Source organism: Silene latifolia, chromosome 9 (genome assembly GCF_048544455.1).
Source record: "Silene latifolia isolate original U9 population chromosome 9, ASM4854445v1, whole genome shotgun sequence".
Classification (NCBI taxonomy): Eukaryota; Viridiplantae; Streptophyta; class Magnoliopsida; order Caryophyllales; family Caryophyllaceae; genus Silene; species Silene latifolia.
Genome location: NC_133534.1, coordinates 2917617 through 2938353, shown reverse-complemented (window position 1 = coordinate 2938353; position 20737 = coordinate 2917617). Strand labels below are relative to the sequence as shown.

General features: G+C 37.1%; 2 protein-coding genes across 9 annotated transcripts; both read right to left on the bottom strand.

Annotated features, from left to right (window-relative positions):
* Positions 1-202: 202 nt before the first annotated feature.
* LOC141598711 (DExH-box ATP-dependent RNA helicase DExH18, mitochondrial) lies at positions 203-6602 on the bottom strand. Of its 3 annotated transcripts, none has more exons than XM_074418449.1 (3): positions 4067-6602; positions 2004-2086; positions 203-507 (listed from the first exon to the last, which is right to left on the bottom strand). In XM_074418449.1, coding segments are annotated over exons 1-3 (2478 nt in total). In that variant the 5' UTR covers positions 6460-6602; the 3' UTR covers positions 203-505. The 3 variants fall into 3 exon arrangements, with proteins under 3 accessions (XP_074274550.1, XP_074274551.1, XP_074274552.1); XM_074418450.1 differs by having other exon boundaries at positions 2015-2086; XM_074418451.1 differs by having other exon boundaries at positions 2049-2086.
* Positions 6603-8365: 1763 nt separating this feature from the next.
* Positions 8366-18813, bottom strand: LOC141598712 (auxin response factor 1-like). Of its 6 annotated transcripts, XM_074418454.1 has the most exons (16): positions 18546-18813; positions 18388-18443; positions 14952-15055; positions 14280-14383; positions 13451-13546; positions 13295-13351; positions 12709-12861; positions 12388-12472; positions 11713-11803; positions 11405-11569; positions 11124-11243; positions 10959-11034; positions 10567-10735; positions 9880-10349; positions 9004-9194; positions 8366-8723 (listed from the first exon to the last, which is right to left on the bottom strand). In XM_074418454.1, the coding sequence occupies exons 3-16, from the start codon at positions 14992-14994 to the stop codon at positions 8552-8554; spliced, it is 1992 nt and encodes a 663-aa protein (XP_074274555.1). In that variant the 5' UTR covers positions 14995-15055; positions 18388-18443; positions 18546-18813; the 3' UTR covers positions 8366-8551. The 6 variants fall into 6 exon arrangements, with proteins under 6 accessions (XP_074274555.1, XP_074274554.1, XP_074274553.1 ...); XM_074418453.1 differs by lacking the exon at positions 18388-18443; XM_074418452.1 differs by lacking the exon at positions 18388-18443 and having other exon boundaries at positions 14952-15079; positions 18546-18654.
* Between the last annotated feature and the right edge of the window lie 1924 nt (positions 18814-20737).

The window sequence follows — 20737 nt, the reverse complement described above, 5'->3', positions numbered from 1 at the left end:
AAGCAAGATAAGTTAAGTGGGGTTATTTTTTCCGGCAAGACTCGACTAAAGCGTATTAACGATATGGTGAATGGTTTGGTTGGTTCATGTGGGCTTGGGATTCCATTGTCATGGATGGCCAATTGGCCATGTCTGAACAATATAAATGCTGAAGATAAGGGTAGTTTTGTCCGACTGCAACAAATCCAGTGGCCCAGGCATATTTACCCGTGAACTTATGCGCGGCCTTTATTTATTGCTACAATCAGCTAACTAGTTTAATCTGTATCATACAAAATAAAAGCCCTGAAATTCTAAACTAGGGAAAATTTGTTAGTCATCGGTAGGAGGACTAGCACGGAAGCTGGAGAGAAAATCCAGATGACCAACAAAACTAACAATACAAGTACCAAAATTTTGCTTAAAACAAAGCTAAAGTTGCAACCGCAATTGCTAAACCCATTTTCTTGAAACTGTAGCTGCATTGTGTATCCTTTGGCAGCGAAAGCCATTATCTTCAATTATATCCTGTAAAAGAGAAAACGGACGCCATTCAGTTCAAACATACAGTACAAATCATGATTCATGAGCATATCCTAGCATTTGAACTAGAGACAGTTAAGAAAATACATTTGTGACAGTTACAAGAAAAAATATCCGCACAAGTCACAACTCACAACAATGGTTTAAGTGCTCTTTTTTTTCCAGGATCAGGAAATTTGCCTCTTAGTTTCAACAAATTTTGTATGTTTCCTTTTCAAGATTTTAAAAAGGAAACACATGTTAAGGAGTAAAACTTAAGGATAATGTGCCAGAGAAAAGAGCATAATATAGAAGTAGAAGGAAAAAAAATGTCAAAATTGCATAGTAGTGTGCCTCGTTCATAAGTCGGACTTGGGCACACCAAGGCATTTTGGTCAGTACCCAGGGCCGTCTCCGACAGTTCTGAGGCCCTGTGCAAATTTTGAAAATAGGCCCCTAATAATATTTTTTATTACATCAAATTAGTTATGTCAAGTAACTTTACATAGTAATTTCGAAAAAGTTAAAAAAAAAAAGAGAGATATCAAAGATGAGAACTTCTACAGCATAAGAAGCCCTTCACTCTGTTAAAAACATAAGCTACTTTTTTGAATAACAATAACTGATGTTGCTAACATGGTCTTAGCTATCTGTATAATTAGAAGACTGTGGTTCGAATCCTAGCAGATCATCATTTGTGAAATTTATTTTGTGAAACAGAAAATAAAAAAGCAAACAGCAGCTAAGTAGAATCGATCCTAGAACCTCCAGAGTCGAGCTGAGACGGTTGCTATCTCAGCCAAAGGGGTTTAATGATTCTATATCTCACTATATTGTAGTATATGTACCCTAAATCATAGTAAATCTCAGATTTTTTTTGGGCCCTCGATGTTCGGTCGCACATGTTGACCACCCTCTCAGCCGGGCCTGTCAGTACCTCACCAAGCCGTGGGATCAGGTGCGCTTTTTTAATCTAAGATTGAACTACAGCAAAATATGATACAATTCGAGTCCATGTTGAAGATGGTTCATATAAGAATGCTTTATGTTAAGCCTCAAAGGTTTCAATTAGAGGTATCAGTTTGAAAATCAATGTAACTAGGGCTTCGACTCAGAGAGGCGGTTTTTTTTTCAGTTAGAAGTGGCATGTAGTATGTCATATCAGTATAAAGATAAGAAGGAAGACCAGAGTAGAAGCCACATTACACTATTTAACATGCAATTACTTTCACACCACCTAATGCGAATAATTAAGTGGTATCTGTCAGTCTAAATATGCCTACACTTTCAAACCCACAAAAAAAGTAGACATATTTTCAATGTTTTTTCTATATATATTCAAATAGTAACATTTAAGTTAACCCGGTAAAGTTACATATTCGGAGACCGAGGGCCCCTGCCTTTTGACTATATTCGGAGAACCATAGAAATCAGATTGGATGCTCTGGGTTATTAGTATATTTCCCAGCAGCTACTACCAAAGCTTTACAACAGACACTTACAGAGGGCATACCTGGCAAGCAGACCAGCTACATTGCTACTCTTACCAGATTTGTCTTGCTTTGAGGACTTCTCCTGCCGTTTCCTGTAAACAAAATACACAGATAGATCTGTAAATACTGGACAGGCTTTAGACAAATATGCATTTGTGTATTCCATTAAGATATGACAAATTCATGACAATTGACCAATCAAGTTGCTCACCATAGAGGAATCATACACATACTATATGTGCAAGGCTTTATTCATCATCCACAATTTTAGAGATACCATAGTTTACTTTAAACTTGAAAAAAACCACACTTGTAGGGAGTATGGCGACGCTTTCTACTACTAAAGCTAATACCTTGGCTTCTACAAGGGATGAGGCGCATGGAGGCTACAAGGGCTCGTGCCAGCAACACGGGATCGTGGCAGCAAACCACAAGGTGCGAGGCAAAGGCCAATGAGGCACTATGTTTTTGCAAACAATTTTGTATCTTCAAGTATGTTGATAGCAATGATCGAGGAATATCAAGATAAATGATGAATCTAATGATTGGTAGATGAAGTTTCAAGTAAAATTGCAGAAATTACCTTTCTCACATCTCATTTTGGTTTTCCATAATTTCAGCCACAAATTAGTACCTAATATAATTATTGCAGAAATCGCTATCAACATACTTGATATCTTGGATTTGCTCCGAGGGATATCAAGATAAGTAAGGTAGTAGGCGGAAAAAAAAAATACACACTAACACACATTTCAGCCACAAACTTATCAATTGAAAAACAGTGGTGCTATTAGTTGTAATGTGTTTGATGTAGAACTATCCGTATGTTTACACTCTGTATTCTGTAATAGTAGGATGAGTTATTCAAGTAAAATAATATACACAAAGTCTTGGGAGAGACGATCTTTTAAAAAGTTATTAAGAGACCATTACTCCACTATTTTGAACATTATGTACTGCGGAGTATTTACTTACACTATGTTACTAAAATGGCAGAATGGAGAGTTTATAGGAGTCTAGAGAATGATGAATGTATTTACGTACACTTTTTTTTTTTATCAGCAAAGGTTTTAGATTTTTTGAGCAAAGTGGGTTTACAACTTTACATTAAGGTAATGTCTTTACATAAATATGTCTTTAAATTATGAAACAGGCTAAAATGATTTCATTTATCAAGCTTATAAGATTACTATTGTCATAACTAAATACCATTTACATGGCTAAACTGAATGTAAACTAGGACATGAAGTGTATGATCAGCTGAATAGGTTACAATAAACTATGGTTGTATATTCAATTATGGTTCTATTTCCTTTTTTTTAACAATTTAACTCATCCCTCAAATGAAGCATCCGGTTAGAATAGTAAAATGTTTACGACTAACGGCAAAATGGTTGAAAGGGTTCCTGGATAAGGACAAAGGATTTGAATTCCTGGTACCGTCCCCGGAAATTAGACCCATGTAGCCAACACTGTTTTCTGTGATGTATAGTCTTTATTCCAAAGTTGTAGTGTTTTCCTTTAGTCACTTTAGTATTCTACTAATAGAATAATCACGTTCCTTTGACATTGTTTATGGCGGTGGCCAATGAATACTTTGGTGAAGGTGTGAGACACATGTGTAAACATTGTGAGTTACAGGTGTAGACGGGTTTTCACAATTAAGAGTCGTTTAAATTTAAAAATTAACGAATGTTATTCACCCTAAAAAATGTAATATTGTAGGAGTGTACAACTGTACAAGTACTCTAATGTATTTATTTGTCACAATGTTATTATAGCAATTTGCACGGGTGCTAAGCTAGTGACTTTCTAAACCAAGCCTATTAACTTTCAGAATGTTATTATATCATAATATATCAGGCCACTACTAGACAGTTGACACCACAGTAGTACTCACTGAAAGGTCAAATTAAATAAGAATGAACAATGGGTTCACATATTTTTCAAATCTAGTCGTAAAAATGTCTAGTGTGTAACACCGAATTTGAACAAACACAAACACACAGTCTACAGAAAAGAGCGGCATTTCATGCTAGTCACATAATAGGAGTTAGCTCAGTAAAACTTACTTGTCGAATACTTTAATAATTGACTGTGGTCTTTCATAACCTTTTTTCTTCTCCTCAGGTTTTTTTTTACCAACAACTCTAGATTCTGGTTTCCAGGATGCTTTACCCAAAGATTCTCCAAGTAATTCCGCAATATTTGACGCCATAGACTCCGCTCGCTGCCTATAAGGAAAGCTCTCCGCTTTAAAGTGATTTGACAGCCACATGTACATAGAACAAACCTGGTGCTTAGTCTCAAGATCCAAAAGCTCCGTATCATTTCTAGCAGAACCCTTAGGGATGCCCATAGCTATGTTCACGGGCAGCTTATGGCTATATGATGAAGCAAATCTCAAGAGATGATACATTGCCTTTGGATCCCGAATATTGACCGGGGCAAAGCAGAAATTATAGCGATCTTCTAAGGATAAACCCTGAACTTTTTCCAGCATATTAGCCACCTTCCTTATGTTACTTAGCTGACACAAAAAGTAAGACCCATCAAGACGACAACTCTCAGCAAACTTCTCAAGAAGATCAGCAAAAGTAGTATTAGGAATTTGTCCTGCAAAAAGCTCAACTTGCTCATAAAACGGGAAGAGGCCTACTTTTGTAACCTCCTCGAAAGGTTGTTTAAGACATTCAATTAGGTAATCCAAATCTTCTAAAAGAAAGGTAGTGGTAAGACCATCGGGATAACGACTTCCTCTCCTACCAGCCCTGCCTGCAATTTGTTTCACTTGTGACCCTGGCACAGGAAGAATCTTATCCCCATTGTATTTTGAAAGGCTGTAAAAAACCACCCTTCGAATGTTAAGATTCAAACCCATGCCAACAGCATCACTGGCAACCAAAACATCATATTCATTATCTGGGTCATTAAACAGAGAGGCCTGCTGCCTTCGGGTCTCTGGAGGCAAAGCCCCATAGATAACACAGCAGCGATGTTTAGTTTGCTTTTCAATAGTTAACTTGACCTCAAAGATCTCCCTCCTGGAAAAAGCGACAACACAATCGCCAGACTTGATATTTCGAAAATCTCCTTGCAATGTCTTTGATTCAACAACCAACGGTTTGAACCTATCATAATGTTGTTCCACTAACTCGTCCCCTGTATCTGAACATATCTTACGCACAATATTTAGTACACTTGGATCGCCACATAAGTGTATTTCATCAGCATTTAGGCCAAGGAGAGCCCTAGTCCATGCAAATCCTCTAGATGAGTCAGCCATCATTTGAATCTCGTCTATAACTGCAACATCATACAGTTGATTAGTGGATACCATTTCAACGGTGCAAGCAACATGATTGGCAAAGGGTACATATTTCTTCTCCTGTCCTGTAAGTAGACTACAGTAAACACCAAGTGTGTTAACTTTATCAAAAACTTCCATCGCTAACAACCTTAGCGGACTACAGTATATCCCTTTCTTTGCTTCCATGAACCGTTGTAATGCATTATATGTCTTCCCACTATTAGTAGGCCCACAGTGATAAATAATCTTGCGCTTCATAGCCCTTGCAAATGGAAACCATGTGTGGGGCTTAGTAAGATCAGCAGATTCAACCACTTTACGATACCTCTTAATCTCACTAGGAAACTCCTCCAAACAAAATTCAACAAATATAGGAAACAAAAACCTCTCTGCCTCATCGCTAGGTCCCAGTGAAAGCAAGTACTTGGCAACATCATCCCGGCAATGCATAGTGAAGAAACTCCTAAACTTATGTACAGCCGTAGGAAAAAAAGATTTACCAATAAATATAGCCAACGCCTGATTTGACGCCCATGGAGACCTAGCAAGCCTACCAAAAATTTCATGCAACATCTGCCAATCTTCCTTACAAAGCCGCGCATCCCGGGGCAATTCCTGAAGCTGATTATAGATTTCTACAGGGTCACGCGATGCTACGTGTTCAAACCCTTCACAATTCCTAGAGCTACCCGCCTCACCGTCAACGACAGGCAAACTTTCAAGTTCTAAATCATCAACACTCGTAACAGTCGCCGATAAATCATTTTCATTTCTAACTAAACACGGTCCTTCGGAGCATAAATCAACATCAAAATCAGGGACATTATCAACTTCATTATCAACCAAAGTTTCTAAATTTTCAGTAACACCATTATCAACAATACAATCAGCATTACTTTCCCCGCTTTCGACCGAAGTACACAAACATTTAGCATAATAGTTAGAATTCAACAGCAATGGCGACGACGGATTGCTGCTAAATAACGAATTCTTACTAGAAGACGAATAACGATAGCTAGAAAAATTATAACTATGATTATGATTATACCTTGGGGAAATTGAATACAGGGGGTTGCAAATGAAAACCCTAATCTGAGAAAGGCTACGCTTGGAAGAGTATCGGCGGAGGAGATGCGTCAAAGGACTCTTCGCCATTGAAGAAAACTTACTAAAGCATTGAATTTGAATGATTGAAGGAATAAATTGAGTTTCGGAGGACGTAAATGGAGGAAAATTAGGGTTTGAAATTAGGGAAAATCGGATTAAGAGGAGGGGAGCAAAGTATCGTTCGTTTATGTCACAAGCCGAGGTGGCAATCGGGTCATTCGGGTCGGGTTTGGATCGGGTCACGCCGGGTCGGGTCATATAGGGTTAGAAAACCGTTTCGGGTCGAGTCGGGTCATTCGGGTCAAATGATGTATCGGGTCGGGCCGGGTTTGGGTCGGGTCATTATCGGTTCCGGTAACTTAATCGCATTACTATAATTTTTTACTATTAAATTTAGGGGGTGTTTGGTTTGAGGTTTTGGAATGGATTGGAATGGATTCAATCCATTCAAGTGTTTGGTTGGAACATTTTGGAATGGAGTTAGATACCTAATGGATTCTAACTCCATTCCAACCCCTTGGAATCTCATACCCATATCTCCCCCCAACTTTCTAACTCCATTCCACCCAATATTGTTTTTCTTCTCCATTCCAAGGTTGAACCAAACAACTACAAACAAGTATGGGTATCTAACTCCATACCTCCCTGGATTTACACTCCATTCCAATCCATTCTAACACTTTGAACCAAACGACCCCTTAGTTTTTAACCTATTATATGATTTAATTACTTCATTACTAAGTCAAATATATCAATCTAAACATAAAATTACTTTCATTTTGATCAAAATTAAATTTAATAATTGTCGGGTCATCAATTTAATCAGGCTAGCATCGGGTCGGGTCAGGTCTGGGTCGGGTTCGAGTCACTGATAATCGGGTCGACGTCGGGTCGGGTCGGTTTCGGGTCACAATATTTTCGGATCCTGTCTGGTCAGGGTTGCTCGGGTTCGGGTCGGGTCAGACTTACCAGCTCTAGTCACAAGTTCGAATCTCAGATAGTCAGACTTGGTAAATAGGTCGGGTTCGTGTTCGGGTCATATATAAATGAAAAATCTATGCCTCAATTTTATCTTGCTTAACTCATTTAACCCGAATGACTTGTCAGATATAAATGGGTCAAAATGTCTCAACCCTGAAGTTCGTGTCGGGTTCATGTTGGGTTATTAGGTCACTATTTGTCAACTCTACCTGTATCCATATAGTATAATGGTCTTATGCCTCATTTGACACTAATGAGAAAGTGGTGACTTTTGGTTTAAAAAAAAAAAAAGAAATTGACCCAAAATTGGGTGTGACTTTTGGTTTTAAATTCCAAATTGACACACATACTCGGGCTAATATTAAGGGATTAAAAAAACTCGATTTTAAATTAAGGGTATAACTTTTGGTTTTGTACTTGTGTGTTAAAGAATTGGTACGTTATTTTATGATGGTATGAATATATTATGTAAAATTTATAAATTTGTTAACCTACCCACTTGATGATTTTTTTTTTATTAGATAATAAAACTAGATTGATCCTCTAAGCTAGAACCAACATATCTCATAACCTACCCACTTAATGTTTGTTGTTTTTCCTATAAAACTTTTTTTAAAAGAAAATTTAAAAAATGTCAGATTAATAAATCGATATTGTAATGATCTACCGTGCAAGTTTCAAAATGAAATATAAACAAATCATAAAAGTCTATATTTCAAAACGATATAATAAACGTCATAAAAGTCGGGATTTTGAAATATGTTGCGCAACTTCAGCTACGGTGAGTTTTGTATTTGCAAATTGCAAGTATAAAGAGTCATATTAAGCTTACATAACTAAAGCAGATTTAAAATGCATGCATATGTAGCCATACTAGCCAATGTAGGCATGTAGCTGGTCGCCCGAATGGAGACGAGATACCGAACCTAGTCGCTACAAACCCCCACAGTAAAACAATGGACGATTCAAGGCATTAACCAAGGAAAACATAGATAGATAGATTGAAGTTATTTATATACAAAGATTAGAGAGGTAGCATGGCATGGATAACAATACAACTCGATCGACATTTGACAACTTCACTAATCTTCCTATACTGCATTTTCATCGATTTCTTCCATTAATTTGGATATTAGACCGGCGGCATAAGTCATGAATATCAGCAAGTAGGGCCCACAGCAGACGACTGCTCCTCAGAGGCAACTGCCATATCAACATCAACATTTTTTGGCTTGGTGTCCACGACAACAGAGATTTTGTTCTTTGGCGAAAGACGCTTGACTTCATCAGATGTGTAGATGAAGATTTTTCTGACCATGCTGCAAAATTCTCTGTATAAAGGAAGCATTCCATCAGACACCAAGCATGACAGCCCGCCCCCGCTGAATTTGAAAATTCTGAAATTTTTAGTTAAATTTTTCGAAATTTTTAAAATTTTCCTTAAGAAAATTTATCGTTCGCCCCCTCTGAAATTTTTCGCCCCCCCTAACGGGGAATCCTAGCTCCGCCACTGACGGTAGGGGACTAATGGCAACGTCGACCTACAATATGGGTTTGCTACAATAGATAAATCATAAAGTTGTGAGACAATGGGTGAGGAGAGAAACTTACTGCCATGGATCATCTCCGACCATCATCATGTCATCCTCATCATCGGTGTAGACAACCTGCCATTTCTCAGAAGAACCACATAGCTCCCCTTTAATATCAAACATCTGCTCCAACTTCTTGAGGAGGTCCTCATAGCAATCAAAATGGGTCAAATCTACACCCCGCCCAACAGCCACGCCTTGCATATGAACCTGGTATGTATAATTTAGGTCCACTATTAGATTTCAGTTATGGCCTTATAGGAAGATTTCGGCCACGCCTTCCCTAGTTCAAAGTCATCAAAGATAGAAAGGCATTTAAAAAAAAAAATATCTTTTCTTCTGAGACCTCTAAAAATGCGAAAAATAATACGGAGTAACCAAATTTTTAATCTCTGGAATTCATTCAGATATTGCAAGGCATTCCCGTAAAAAACTAGGCTTATATTTTTTTTTTACTGAGAATTCTGAACATGTGCAAAATAGTGTCACAGTTTTAGGCTTTTAGCATGATGTGATGATCAAGCAAAGCAGGAAATTTAAAATAATTCAAGGCATTCTTGAACAGGTCTCACAAACACAGATTAAACCATTATGAGGAATACAGTACTCATGGTTCCAGCATTGGTACTCTCGTTACGTTTTTGGAGTGTTGGGACACTCGTTATAACTAGAGTTAATAAGGTTCACCATTTTACACTTTTAATACTGGTATAAGATAGACATACAAATATACAAAAAATCATTTGACCGAGTACCAACTATCAGGTCTACCACTCATTCACCAAACTTACGTACAAATGAGTCATGAGAAAATACGGCACACAGACGGGAGAGGACTATCTGAAGTAAATAAGCACGAGATATAATGATACTTATAGGACACAAGAAGACTTACCTTTGTGCAGGTCCTACTTTGCTTGCTTTGGGACTCCGGTAATGATTTCTGTGAAGATTTATCAGGATCACCGCTTAATGAAGGCACATCAGGTCGCTTACCATTTGAATGGTCGGACCCTACCTCCAGAGGTGGGATTATATGCTCTTCACCGTTCTTTTCTGACAATGTAGCTCCACCACAAGTTTCATCCAAATTAGAAGAACCAATCAGTTGAATTCCAAATAGTCGACAACCACCACCACCTTTCTTTCTCGGTTGACCAGTTTCTTTCTTTACATCTAAACCACAAGACTCCATGTTTTCTGTTCTGTTGGGGAAAAAAATCTGCTGGCTGGATGCTGCAGGAAGAGCGTTGCTTGATGTCAATCGAAGAGAGCAAGCTCTTCTCACTGACGAGATTTGATCATGTGTACGCTCAGCTTCAGAACATATAGCAGAGGGAAACTCCAACGGTGACTTCCAGATGCCTGATTTGACATAAATGAGAAATATAAAAGGTAACAGATAATGGAAAAAATCTCTTGTAGAACAGTTCTACACTAAGATATTGTAAAATTATCCATCAAAGACACCTATACTCATAGCTATTAGATTTTTTTTTAATATGTATTTAGGTCAAATAAAAGTGGGTTTTACAGTAACATTCCATGTAAAATCACCCTAGTATTTGCACAGATAATATACCCAGTGAAGAAGACATATCAGTGGTTGCAGGTGGCATTGTAGCAGGACGGGGTCGCTTATTTCTCAGGACGGGCTGTGAGTTGCCACAATTATTTGCCACAAGTGATTCTAGTTCCCATGGTGAAACCTTGTCGGGTCGCATAATGGATGAAGGTTCATCCCATTGGACCTGCGGAGCAATACAAAACAATTTAAAAAGCTTTCAGGCTGACAAAACGTTTTATCTATCCTGAAAACAGAGGCAACCCATGATATTGAGCAATCCTCTAAGGCTCAGCTTTCGAGGATAGACAATCATTGTAACATACACCAAACAGTGAGCCTTTACTTCGATAGTCATTATGAATAAACATAAATGAAAGATCAATAGATATCAACTCATTAATCTTAACCTTCAAAGATCTCCATTCAGAATCAACCCAGCTCGAAGATGAAGAATCAGCAACGCCAACAATTGTGCCACTGAACCTACCATATTTTAAAAGAAAACAAATATTTAGAGTCGAACAATAAAAAAAAAAAAAAAAAAAAAAAACAGGGTTAAGAACGATATATACCTTCTTTCAGGAACTTCATTACCTTCAAATCTCATTGTAAACCTCATTCCAATAGAAAGCTTGTGACTTTTGGCCTCAAGGTACTTCTTCACGCTAACAAGGAAGTCAGAGCTACTCGTTCTGTCAAAAATAACAGTTTATAGACTGAAAGGCTTTAGAATGCATGACAACTATTTGTTTATAGCAGGTCAGTCAAACAACAATGTCACGAATGAATGCTGAACAACAAATTAGCAAACACACACAAGAAGTTTCAAACAAAGTATAAACAAAGCATGAACCTTGGCTTGTAAAAAACTGAAAATGGAGTTCCCGTTTGAATTGCATGAGCTGCAGTGGCAAGAACACCAAGGTGCATACTGTGACTAGAGATAACAGAAGATGGCATATTATTCAACGGACTCATTAGCCTCCTTACTCCGACACACAGCTGCTTATCTTCACCTCTGTCCATGGTAGTCAAGGTGAGAACTAAACATAGATAATAATACAAATAAAAAGAAAAAAGTAGAACCAGGGGAAGTGGAACCAATGGAAAGCGTAGGATATAAATTTATTTGAAGTTGCTCCAATTTGAAATAAAACTTGCCTCAGAAATATAAATGCATCACCAGCCACTAGCTTCTTAGAATTGACAAAAACACTCCATCCAGTTGTCAGTAGGTGGCGCCTTGGTTGCCCTACAGTATCATATAATGTAAACGATGTGCCTAGAGCAATAGCTTAAATGTCTAAGACGAGCCAACGCGGGAACATTGGACAGTCCTAATATGCGTGTGGTTGACAGGTTATAGGCAGATAATGTATTAGTAGCAAAAATGTCTTGCATTCATGGCTTACTAAAAAATTCTGCGACATTTTATTCCGGACAATAATATTGGTTTAGTGACTACAGAACAGAAGTATGAGATACAGTGCTCATCAATGGAACAAGTGCAGACAAGAGGTAAACGCACAAAATAATTTACAATGCAAAAGATAGAATGAATTGACACAATGTCACTCACATCAGATAATACATTATATAATGCATCTTCATCCTGAGGTATTATTTTCGACTTTATTCCTTATAAAATATTTACAGCCTAGCTCGAATTATTTGGAATCAAGGAGATAACACAGCAGAACGGCCTTTTATAAGAAAAGGCCAGGGAACTAGCACCGAAAGGGGAAATAAATAACAGATGATTAGGCTTAACGTAAAGCTCAAAAGCACTACTACTAGATTTCACAGCAATGCACTGAAGTTCTTTCAAGCTCTAACCTCGAAAAATGTGACGGAAATGCCACTTGCTACCATGCAGATCACTTGCGACAAGCTCTTGCGAAGGTGGCTGCTGAGACATTTTCTGCAGATTGAGCAGTTTATCATGAAAATACAAACACGAAAGAAACAAGAGATTTATAATAAAAACCACAAAAATAAATCCCCTGAGTTTAGCACCAGTATAATTCCAGTCAAGCACGCTTCACGAGGGCATGAAGTGACTGATATGCTTTTTGATTCCTTAGTTCTTCAATTACTACTAAACAATTCCAAAAATTTGGGACCTTTGCGGAAACTTAGCTCAGCAATAAAGCTTACCAGGGGTGGCAAGCATTCATCTGCATGCCTCCGAAGCACGGAAAATCCACCATGTGTGCTAGTATCAGAAGCTGTAAGTATCTTACAAAAGGAGTGCACAACGCACCTCGGAGGCTCAGGAACAGGAGGATCCAGCTCTGTTACTTCGTTTTGCTGCGCATGAATGAAGGGAGAAAAAAAGATGTGTTATAACAATTATTTTCTTGAAAGACAGTCTCCTATATATAATGAGGGACAAACATATTTCACTATTAACCTTACACATTACCCATTAAGTCATTAACCCACTAACTTAAAGAACTGTTTCAATTAATTTTTATACGGGCCAGTCTCCTGATATTATGACACTCTCATATGAGGGTTTGTGAAGTTATAAAACTACGGGCGTCTGAGAAGATGTAAATGAGAAAATAGAAAACAGAAAGTAGCATAAATAAGATGTGTAACTTGATTGATAATTTGACAAACCATTATTTATATGAAAACAGAAGATAGAAACAATAAAATATTGTATAAAGGCATCCACAATCTCTGTCCCTCGACTTTTATCATGAAGAGGGGTGTACAACAATGAAGCAAATCTTACATCTTTTTCAGGAAATAGCATTATCTGAGCGTAAACTTCATCTGTTTCTGGTTCCGCCTAGATAAAGCAAAATAGAGAAGTTAATGACATATATCCGTTCAACCAACAGACTATAATGGGGAGCAGGATACAGAAGCATCTCGCACAGAAACTTACGCGAAGTTCGATATTACCAACTTTACACAGAATTTTTGATGACAAATTAAATGAAGGCATATGCTGTTCTACCCCCTGGTTAGTTGATGCTGCCAGCTGCAAAAAGAGAAGGATCAATCCAAGTAGAAATTGATAATTTAAGGAACTAGATAAGTGAAAAGATGAAGATATGGATAGATGCGAAGGCCATCGTTCACTTGATACAATTTTTTTTCTTTGTTAATTAATATTAATGTCTTACACAAATGATGTAACACCCAAGCATCAGCCTTAAATTCTCAATAAACCATTGATAAATCCAACGACTGAGGTTCACTTGATACAAAATTCTTATTTGTAAATTCAAAAAATCATTTCTTACACAGATGACATAACGGGAACCCAAGTTTCGACCTTACCAGGTTTTTTTTTCAGATGGCCTATAACGACAAATCGCTATTTACAATGGCTGACTTCTAGATCACAATAAAAAGAAGCGCGCACCATTTACTGGGCTTTTTTGCTTTGTTCGATCATATTCCAAAACAAAAGAATATCAAGTCTTAGGCTCCATCAGAAATGGAAACCAGATACCATTTAATGTACAGAAAAATAAACCAAAACAAGGAGATATGAGTGCCTGGCAAATGTGATGACTACGGATCCATATCCAGATAAGAACTATAACAAGTGAAGGGGAAAGCTATCACGTGACAGACAAATAGTTCAGTAAGGGGTATCACACCAAAAGCAACGGGAATAACAAAAAAAAGGCATTAGCAATGCAAAAGCAATTTCGAAAAGAACAGATTATACGTTAAGAGAATAAGAACTAAAAAATTCCATATACCTGCTCCATATGACCTTGCGGAAAATAATAAACATGCCCCCCTTCACGTGGAACGTTTACGAGAGGACCAGCACAAGCATACCACAACTCTTTGTACAAAGCATCTAGAGACAATTACAAAATTTAATCATTCTCACACTAGAATACATAAAAATCTAAGAACATCAGAATCATCAGGAACACAGCCACATATAAGAACCAGTCGCACAAGTTTTAAGCTGTTACGCACCACTTGTGTGTGTGTGTGTTTTGGGGGGTGGGGGGGCTTGACCAACAAAAAAAATCAGTTACAAAGGAGACATTTATACATAGATTATAAAATGCAAAAGAAGAATATGTTAAATCCAAATCCTACTATTGTTTAATTCAGTCAAAGAATCGCCACTTGACAAATACAGTCTATTGAATTAGAGAAGATATAGTAGCACAAAATTTGAAGAAATATTTCTTGCTTCATAGAGAATAAGGGCCAATAAAGATGATTAATAACTCACATCCCAACCAATACCTAAATGCATACAGAACTATGTTATTTAGAGTTTTAGACATCCACCCTACTAAAGCAAGAATGCATCATAAAAGGAAACACAAGAATAGTGAAAATAACTTAGCCTAAAAGTAAAGAGCACTACATAATTACAGAGTGAAGTGAGAATAATTTAGAATTTAGACCTTCTTGTTTTCCACGAGACCGCTGAGTGTTTGCAAGAGCCATGAGAAGCTGCTACTACACCAGGATTACACCAAGAGCTCTATTTATAGTAGATTCTACTTCCCTGTGTTATGCAACGTGTAACAGCCTAATAGGTTACGGTGGCGTGTTTGACATAACCAACAAAAAGAATAATCAGATTGACAGATGTTCTTGCATTAAAATATTTAGTGTATAACCACGCAATCCATAAGGGTACTAGTTACCGTAAATTTAGTCTAAAAGCACAATAAACATGATTAATGATGTTAAGTACACATTAAGAGGTTTATCATTAATACAACTAGGATCCTTCTAGATCCAAAGTGTCGATCACAACTAGTCACATTCATCAGATCCACGTCAGATAAGCAATGTTGTTTAACGTGTAGCGTAGATGAGCGTTACCAACCCAAAAACATTAAACTTCATCACGAGATCTGCATTTCCATCCTGCCTTTTACCCAAACTGCCACCAGAACTCTGTGGGCTGGTATTGTCCCCCCGGCCACCCCGAGATGTGAAAAACTAAGGTAGCTAATCTTTACAGAATTTTGCAACAACAACAACATCAGAGCCTTAATCCCAAAATTATTTGGGGTCGGCTGACATGAATCATCCTTTAGAACCGTCCATGGGTGATCGCACACCTCAAAATGCGAAAATATAGAAAAAGAAAAGTGAAAAGCAAATGAGGAGTGAAACATAATACAAAAGTCAAGTTAAACTTATAGGTTTGAAAATCAAAGTTCATATTTCTTCTATAAAAACTTAGAATTTACAGAATTTTGCGACTCCATAAAATCTCAAAGACTCTAATCAAATGACTCTAAATGTACACTGAGTAACATCATCAATTTTTGTTATATGACGTCATAAGAAAAAAGATCCTACAATCGGTTGTATCTACAACCAGATGAAGTTACTCAGCTAGATTTAAAAGTTTAAAGGTATCGAGTTTAGCTCAGCTACTTGGCTAGTTAAGTAACTTTGTAAAGGAATTGTGCCCATATACAAAGTAATTGACCTAACTTTAAAGCTAACTGAGTAACTTTGTAAACGAGATCCATAGCTTTACAAATGAGCTTAACAAAAATAATACTGGTTCTACATAAAACCGGTTGATTAGATCCATCAACCAGAGATTATACAATAGAAAAAAGGTAATAAATTATTAGTTCTTCAGTTGAAATGCTCCATTTAAATTCCCTTGGTCATGTAACTTTTTTCATTTCGATCTACATCTACATACCAAATGAGAAACCACTAGCACGGTAAATCCTAACATGCCTCTTAGTAAAAAAAAAATTATAAGCGAATGATGTAGAGTAATTCTTTAGTTTTCTTCTTATCGCATCTAAGACATGATCTTTACTATACTTTTTTTACTAGATAAGGGGAAATTATTTCAATTTGAAAGGAAAGAAAAAAGTTATAATTTTCTCCTCCCCGATTAAAAATGATATAGAGAGAAAAGAAGGGAAATAAGCAATGAAAATAGCAGGTTAACCACCTCGTACTCGAACTATCCAATTCCAGCACAGCTTGTTTGAAAAGGCGTAAAACGCACCAAGGCGCCGAGCGACAAGGCGGAGGCGTGCGCCTTTTGGGCACAAGGGAACCTATTTTCGGTAGCAAATTTGTCTTTTCCGATAAAATTTCGGGTTATAATACCCTTTTAAGAATTTTCAAGTTGTCTAACATATAACGAGTAAGAGTTAGAAATAATGGGTAAAAGAAATGGCTTAATTAAAGCTGTAGAAGAAAATGATATGAGGTGCGTACTAGTGAGTCTCGTTGGGCAAGCCTCATCTACAAGGTGCACCAAAAGTACACCAAGGCGTTTCGGCTAGAGCCTCATCCCTAGTGCACCTAAACTATCACACACAATATCTCATGTCCACACTCCACATTTTGACTAGGCGCACTAGAAATCCCTTCTTTTAACTAAGCATCACGACACCACACTCAACCACAACACCAACACCCCACATGATTCAAACTGATAGCCTGCTGCGTGGAACAAAATACAATGAACTCCGACTACAATTCAGAAGGATGGTATGGGCTCCATGCATGGTTTAATGTCCAAATGACGGCTGTCATGTTCAAATCCAGAATAATCAAGGTCAATTAAGCCTAAACCCTTACAACAATAACATTACCTTAGTGCCTCAATGGCTCCCGCATATTGGGGAGTAGGGTGTGGGATGTACACAATTTTACTCTTGTGTTAGCAACACAAAGTGGTCGTTTCTATATTACCAAATATGAAAATTGCTTCGAGAAATTATCGAAGGACTTGTACTTCACGATACAAAGAAGCGGCACGACTTTAGGGAGCCATTTTGCTTTATTCCATCATAATCCAAAACCAAAGAGTAATGAGTCTTTGGCTTCATTGAAAATGGAAAAAAAAAGTAATTCTAAACCATGGGAGACATTGGGATTGCTTAGATAACAACAATACAGTGATACACTATTGTCTTTAAGGCTCCTCCAGATTGTGGGAGTAAGGGGAGCTCGAATGTATGCAACCTTACCGTGGTAATAGCAACACGAAGAAATTGTTTCCAAACATAGAAATTGTTTCCAAAGACTACAAAATGTTTGGAGCAAATATGCAAAGATTTAAATAAAACATGCAACGCATGACGGAATAGTATGTATATTTCGTAGGAAATTCGTGGAAAAACTGTCGCGTGTGCCTCCGATTTCTTTATCATCTATGAGGATGGCCATGATAGGAAACAAATATAAATGATCATAGCTACATGCGTAATGGTACACCTCTATTACCATGAACATCCATTAGCAACATTGGAACATTCCATACAGAGTTACACACAAACCCAGTTACTACATTCTCCAAATTACCCGACTAAGCTATAAGCAGTTAAGGAAAAAAACATAAATGCACATCAGTTATCCTACTGGCTATAAACTCTCCGATTGTACTACCACACATGACACATAAATTTACTTGAACAACAATTACCGCTATTGCTATTAGTTACGCGAAAAATCCTTACCTACCCCAACTAGCAGCTATACCACATTCTCTTTGCACTTAAAACTCTACTCCTTCCGTCCCGGTCAATTGTTGTCCTTTGGTTTGGCACAAAGACCAAGGAAACAGGAAAGGGCCAATTACTAAATGCCAAGTGGAACAAATTTAGTGTGAATGATCCAAATTGTTCATCAAGTTCATTTTTAAAATAGAAAGGACAACAACTCTCTGAGACACCCCAATATGGAAAAGGATAACAAATGACCCGGACAGAGGGAGTACTCGAATTTGCTATTATGGTACACCATAGTTCACAAGTCTTAATTTTTATTCTATTTGCGGAAAATGCTCTCAATTCCAACATTTTCATTGGCTTCGTGTACGATGACGTAGTACACCGGGTATACCTAAGAATTTCACGGCATCTGCCCCAAATAAGTTTCTCATAGCTCAACCAAAACACCTAAAAAATAAAATTATAATGCAAAATAAATAAATAAATAAATAAATAAACACATTAATTAGATACGGAGTACTATATGTCAAAAAATGAGTAATTGTGTACCTTAGGATTAATTCTAGTGAGGATTAGAGCTGAAATTGGATCAAAATAACCCATAAATTAGACCCAAAAGTATCAAATTTGAGCAATTCCCAGTTGCTGGCTGTAGTTTAAAGTTCAGATTCTTGAATATTGAATATTCAAGTCAATTTGGGAAAGGGGAAAAAATTAGGGTTTGGTAGATAAAGAAAATTTAAAAATTGAAAAGGTTGGGAATTTGGAAGGTAGAAGGTTGGAAGTCTTTGCCTGTTCGAAGCCGACAGCTTCTTTTCCGCCCTTCAATTAATATTTTAATCACATAATATAATACGAAATGGTCTCATGCTATAAAACGGTTATTTTTTTTAATTATTAGGATAATTTGATTTGATTTGATTTTTTACGAGCATAATCACTTATTGATGTACAAATATGTTTAAATGTATTCTATTCAAATTTTAAAGTACGGCGTTTAAAAGAATAAGTAGTCTCACGTTAAGCCGAAGGGTCCTTCCCATCTCAAGGTTCTTTTAGAAGTCTAAAAAATTCAGGCACTACAAACAATCACTCTGTACCCGTTGTTACAATCACTGGTCACTACCTCCGGCCGACAAAACACCATTACACTAACCAACATTACCTACGACCGTTGCCACAAAATGCACAGCTCCGGCCGATAACACAACTCCGTTAACGAAACAACAGAGTATTGTTAGTTTTTGAGTAAATTGGGTGACTCGACTTTCTTCGTGCATTTTATAGCTGACAAGTCCCCCACCCCCGACGGATATTTTGAAGTTTTTAGTTTAAATCTTCAAATTTACAGTAGATCACTACTTGTTCGCTTGATAAAAACCTCCTCTACGGTTAAGATCATATTATAACTCTTGTACAACGGATACTTACTACCACTAGTAGTATTACTTATTGATGTGTAGTCGAGGTTTAGACCATATTCAATTTTAATAAATGAAGTTTAATTTAGTTCAATTCACATATAGTAAGAGAATAAGAATTATCAAAAAAAATATTCTATAAATTGCTAATATTTTGATTACTATTATTTTTACTTTTTGAAGATGACTTGACAGAGTTGACACGTATACATCTGTATAAAACAAAATTATAAATTGATGTATTAACTTCGTAACAAAAAACCCGTTTATAATATGAGAACATTATTATTTGTGCGAAGAAATTATTATTTTTATTTATACCATATATACATTGAGCAATAATGCACGATGTATATTAATATGTACACTTCAAATGACATTATTGTGATCTCTGAAGTAACACGGTCCGATCTCGTATAAATTGGTCGCGTCAATTTCACTGTGGACAAACACGAAGCTCCGTCCAACAACTGCCATTAGCAACTTAGCGTCTCCGTATTAAACTTGGCGTCAGTGGTGGAGCTAGGGGGACTAGCAGAGGCGGTCGCCCCCTCCCCCCTAGCGGATGAAATTTTCGAAGTTTTTAATTAAATTTTTTGAAATTTTTTAGAGGGTGCTTTATGAAAGTCGTTAACCCCCGCTAAAATTTTTCGCCCCTAAATTCAAATCTTGGCTCCGCCGCTACTTAGCGCCTTTCAATTTAAACATAAATTCACTTCCCAAACCAAAAACACTACCATTTTCACAAAACAGCAAACCCTAGCTAAGAAACAACAATCAATGATCCTGCGAACTCCACCACCTCGTAAACGCCGTGCGCCTATCAATGCCGTCAAATGGTATACTCTTATCTTTTCCGATTTCAGCTACTGTATATGATTTCATACCTCATGTTTTTAATTATAAGTTCAGTGAATTTGAATTCGTCAATTCTTATTGGCGAGACATCATTAGCCGTCCCTACGCATTCAATTTCGCCAATTGCTCCATGTTCGCTTGTAATTTTGTTATGTAAGAGGTATTTTTTTGTTTAATCACATTACCGTACACCTTAGCCAATACGAAGCCTAATTTTCCGCTGACTCATATTCTACTTAGTTATTATAATGTTGCGTTGTCAATTCTAATATTCTCATTGACGAGACATCATTTGGCATCCCTACACATTCAATTTCGCCAATTGTTCCATGTCCGCTTGCAATTTTATTATATAAGAGGCGTTCCGTTGTTTAATAACATTATCGTACACCTCAGACAATAAGACGGCTAATTCTATCGAGTAGATACTGCTTAGTTATGTTTGGTTTGTTGTCAATTCTA